A 4,933-nucleotide genomic window follows, 5' to 3' on the forward strand; every position below is an offset into this window, starting at 1 on the left:
CGAGCCCGAAGGCCTCGGCGGGGCGGCCGTGCTCGTGGTGCAGGAAGGGCCGGCCGTGGCTCAGCGCGCAGTGGAAGTGGACGTGGGCCTTGAGGCTGTTGGGGTACTTGAAGGTCCTCCAGCAGTACCAGCAGATGTACCGCTCCTCGCCTGCGGAGGGAAGCGCAGCGGCCCGTCAGCGGCGCCCCACCGGCCCTCGTCCCGCTCCGCCCCGCGCACCCACCGCTCCTCGGCCCGGCCCGGCCCCCCGCCTCCCGGCGGCTCCCGCGGCGGGGGGCGCCCCCCGGTCCGCCCGCACGGCCCGCACGGCCCCCGGCCCGGCCCGGCCCGACCCGCGGCGAGGCGCGGGCGCTGCGCGGGCCAGGGTGCGCGCCCGCGGACGGGCGCCGTGGGGCCGGGGGGAGCAGCTGCTGCCGCGAGTCGTCTGTCGGGGGGCCCATCTGTTGGCGCTTGCAGAAGAGGCAGCGTATGTCAGGGAGTCGGCTGCCGCGAACAAAGGCCAATCTAATGATCGTGAGCCCCTCATTACGCGGCGAGACAATATCCGATATGTATGGGCCATATGTAATCGTCCCCTTTCAGGGGACAGTGCCCTTTGTGCCCCGGCCCTAAACGTTTCGGCTTCTCTCAAGCGGAACAGAACCCGGTGGCTGCGGCTGTGTGAGGGCTGCCCGGCACGGTGAAGGCGCAGATTTCCTTTTCCTGCTCCTGGCCCTGCTAGTGGGGAAAGTCCTTCCAAGGAGGCGCCTTTTCCCAGCCCTGACGATGAAACATTGCCTCGGCGGGCAGTCTGTCTATCTGTCTGCCTGTCTATGCTGCCAGCTATCCAGCTGTGTATCTATATCTATTTATCCATCTCTGTCTCGCTCTTATTCACCTCAGTCACCAAAATACACCGATAAGGTATTTCAAAAGCCACTGAAGTTCCTACAAGCCGTAGCCCACCTTACGCGTTAACAACCGGTCCTTGCTTAAGAGCTTATGCCCTAAAAAGCCAAACGCGAGGAAACGCGCCGAACAGAGGCGAGAGCTCGTGCTGGAGCTGGGAACACTTTAAATGAATGTTTCGGCGAGCGCGGCGTGGGGCGCCCCACGCGCGAGCGGGGCCGGCTCCGCGCTCCGGCCCCCGCAGGGACCTGCAGCCGCTGCCAGCCTCCAAGCGGCCTTTCCGGGTGACGTTTGGCTCCCGGGGATCAACCAGTGGCAGCTCGTGCGTTCAGGGCCGTTGAGGATAGGAGAAGTCTTGGCTCTCCTCGGGACGCCTGGATGCCAAGCGGCACGGAAGGATTAAAATGGATCCCACGTTTGCGCGGGTTGTGCGTGTCGCTTCCTCGCTTGCCTTGAAGTAGGAGGGTTTCCGGCTCTGCGGGAATCTCGCATCGGTTGTCGGGTATTTTTTCACGCTGTTGGGCTGAGCTGGGAAGGAAGGCGGGAGCATGTCTGACTGTTCAGGGGCAGTGGGAGGCTGAACCACTGCAGTAATCCTATTGCATTGCATTGAAAAACAGGTAAACTAGCGTTAAGGTCTGAAAGGCTTGCAGTCAGGAACCTCCCCGGTCTAAATCCTAATGCGTTGGCTCAGAAACCTTGGCTTTGTAGCGCTTTTCAAAGGTGCTGCTCGGCTTTGGTTGTCTGCAAAAGCGTGGCGAGACCAGCTAAGCTTCGTCCCGTGAGCGATCCTGGAGCTGAACGGGTGACTTCCCCCAGCTAAAATCAAGCCCAGGCAACGATCGCTTGGGAAAAACAAAAACAAAGAAAAAGAAAAAGACACCCTTGTTCATCACGGCAAAACCAGATCAATGGGGTTAAATGCGTTCGTTCAAAATATTTCCAAACTTTAAAAAATAAAGCTCTCTATGAATCTCTCCCACTCTTTTTCCGTCATGCTAGCCATAGAAGAAGAATGCATCGCATTTTGATACACCCCTTATATTCTGAATCCGTATTGATTAGTCTGGAAACTATGGAGCTGGAGAAACAGCAGATTTGCGGGGTCAGTTTGCGACTTAACCCCGCTGTGACTTAAGGAAGATGCCACACGCTGCGTGCTTTTGGCAGACCCGAGCTGTCTTGTCACTTCTCCCGAGGAGCGCCGGCTACCCACGCAAAGACAGAGTCCGCTGGAGAGAGGGGTCAGAGCCCATCACCGCTTCGTCCTTCCTGCAGTCGGAGATCTTCGCCAGTGCCCCGGCTGCGTTAAGGAGACCCCCCGCCTCAGACCCACGGCCTCGCCGCGCTTGGTGGGAGGAACAGAAACGTGACCACGAATCTCTTCTCCGGGCGCAGCTTCAGTGCAAGCAGGAACTTTTGCGCATCGCACGTGTTCGCCTGAAAATTAATTGCCATCGCCAAGCCTGGCAAGCGATGTCCTTTTAGTGCCGCCGGGGACGGGCCTGATCCTGGCTGCCCTGAGGCGTAAGGAGGGCTAGAGCCTCAGCCCCCGGCCGGGTCTTGTCCTCGCTCCTCTCTCGGGGACAGGCTGCGCGACGCCGTGCTGGGGAAGGCGCAGGACCTGGGGGACCGCCGTGAGCTTTGCGCGCTGTCCCCGACGGGGCGGCCCCGCTGCGCGGCCCTCCGCGGCCGCAACGTCCGGCCGCGCAGCAGCGCCGGAGGACGTGCCCGCCGCCAGGCAAGCGCGACAGATGAACCCCGAAGCAGTCCATGTTTATAAATACTCTCTTCCCCCCTTCTCATATGCTACCCACGCTATCGATTTTTAAAACACCGTAAAAGGGACTGGTACAATTCCAGCTGAGAATTGGCTTGCGGACTGAAACAAGCGATCCAAGACTGACGCCTCTCCCTTGCTTGACATCCTCGGCATACTTATTTGACGCCGACTTTATTTTTACCTAATGCAACCTAATTCACACAAACTGACCATTACCCGTTTTGGCGCGACTACGTCAGTCTGAGCACTAGAAGGTCACTGTCCTCAATACAACCTGAAAAGAGCATCTGAAGCTCTGCACAAGGAACACACACGGTGAAAACAGCGTTTTTAAGACGTATGAAGATAAATTGCTGTCTCGCATAACAACGCTAGCATTGTTTCATAAAATCCCATTTTTCTATCAAAAGATCATAAAATTGTGCCCATGACGGAACGACTCGAGGCATGCGGGCCTTTCCATACATACCAAGTCAATATATCACCCCTTAAAATGAGCAGATGGAGTCTTATTTTAAAGGGTGGCAGGTTAAAAGTCACTGCAGCTGTGCTGGTATTAATTTCTCTGAGAGCGTATATTTGAATGGCTTACGTTTGCCTGGCGCATTTTTAGCTCCCGTCAAAGATGTCAATTAAGCAGCCGATCTGAAATTAATGGCTGTACCTACTCACACACACGTGTGCACATATATGTGTGTGCGTGTGCGCGGATATAAAACTATGAAAGTGGCAATGCCGTGATGATTTTTTTCTCAGAAAGGAGCCCCGGGAGTTTTATTGTACCCCTCACCCCCACTCCCGCGCAGAAACCACCCCCGCGGACGGTGCCCCGGCACCCACACCTTTCTCGTCGTGCGTCGGAGTGGCAATGATGGGCATGTCAAACCACTGAGCCAGCGGGTTGGAGTACCACACGGTGAGCTCCTCTCCTGGCTGGACATCTCGCAGCGCCCGGTAGAAGATCTGTGGGGGAGAAAGGCAACTTCTTCAGGAGCCTTGAGAGGGGACACAGCTGGCGGAGAGCGGTGCCAGGCTGGCCCGGAGCCGCGAGTGGGGTACCTGTCCTCCTGGCAGATCCGCCACAGCCTCCAGGGTCTGCTCTTGGGAGTTGCGGGCAGCCCGGATTAACCCTATCCACTCCAGAGCTGAGCTCCCGGCTTCGTCCACTAGCTCCCCTCTCACCATCCGCACCTGCAACACAGGCGGCACCGCTGTCATTCCCACTCGGCGCCCACGCGAGACAGAGCAGAAAGAAAGCAAAGAGCTCACCCGTGCCCCTGCCTGCCGGCCCGCCTGCCACCCCTGAGCTCTCCCCTTGCCCAGGCAACCAGGTAGCAAGTGCCTGTGAATCACAGCTGGGAAAGAGCGGCGACAGCATCTCATTTTTTCCACCAGTTAGACTCGTCCATCCTTACTCCTCTTTGAGCTGGACCCTCCTCGACTTGCAGGTGCCTTGAAAGAACTGAGAGGGGCTTGCAGTAACATGCTGCTCTGCGGGAGGAAGGATGAAAGAGCTCGTGCCTGGGGGAAAATGCTGTAGCAGTGTGCGGCATTACGAGGATAAATGTCATTTTTCCCTTGGGCTCCACTGGCCCAAATGCACCTTGTTCAGTCGCAGTGGCTGCAGTCAGCTTTACGCTATATTAAATGCCCAGGTAAATGTTATTAGCCGATTCTGAAGAATTTGTGCAGCCTCTGAATCCGTGCAGAACGATCGTGAAATACATGACTTGTTGGGAGGCGGGAGGGGGAAAGAGGAGAGGATTCTGGTTAGCTACCAAGTCTCTGTAGCCCCATACTTCATAATCTGCTTGCCCACACAAAGAGAAAATGAAGTGCCCATTCGCTCAATGACCGTGCAATAAAAGTCATCGGAACAAAGCAGTCTACAGCGAGAAACCAATGGAGCCAGATGAGAAATAAATTTGAGTGGGCTGGCAGAGCGTTTAAAAACAATTAAAGGGCATTAAAAATCCGAGCGGAACGCGTGAGCACGGGGGGATGGAAGGCGGGCTCGGCTGCGGCACTCTCGTCCCCAGACCCCCGAAAAGCCTGCTGAACGGGTAAGTGCCCCTCGCCACCTCCTGCGCGCCCCTTTAAGCGAGGAGTCGCCCATTTCCTCAGCTCAGACATTGCCTGTCACCCCCGTCCCGCTGCGGCTGTGCGGGTTATTGCGTCTCCGGCGCTCCGAGCTGGCCCAGGGGCTTGCAGAGAGGCCGGGCGGCGCTCAGCCGGGCGCGGGGCCGCCCGCACCTGCGGCCG

The 4,933-nt window shown here is 57.7% G+C and overlaps 1 protein-coding gene across 1 annotated transcript in view; it reads right to left on the reverse strand.

Moving 5' to 3' along the window:
- Positions 1-4,933, reverse strand: part of PRDM13 (PR/SET domain 13) — a 7,299-nt gene that overhangs the window by 1,336 nt on the left and 1,030 nt on the right. Inside the window, exons 2-4 of the mRNA XM_026059289.1 lie at positions 3,731-3,862; positions 3,462-3,634; positions 1,340-1,484 (exon numbers count right to left, since the gene is read on the reverse strand). Of these exons, the coding sequence (XP_025915074.1) occupies positions 1,340-1,484; positions 3,462-3,634; positions 3,731-3,862 (450 nt within the window). The remainder of the gene's footprint in view (positions 1-1,339; positions 1,485-3,461; positions 3,635-3,730; positions 3,863-4,933) is intronic.

The sequence above is a fragment of the Apteryx rowi genome, unplaced genomic scaffold (assembly GCF_003343035.1).
Source record: "Apteryx rowi isolate R43461 unplaced genomic scaffold, aptRow1 scaffold_155, whole genome shotgun sequence".
NCBI lineage: Eukaryota > Metazoa > Chordata > Aves > Apterygiformes > Apterygidae > Apteryx > Apteryx rowi.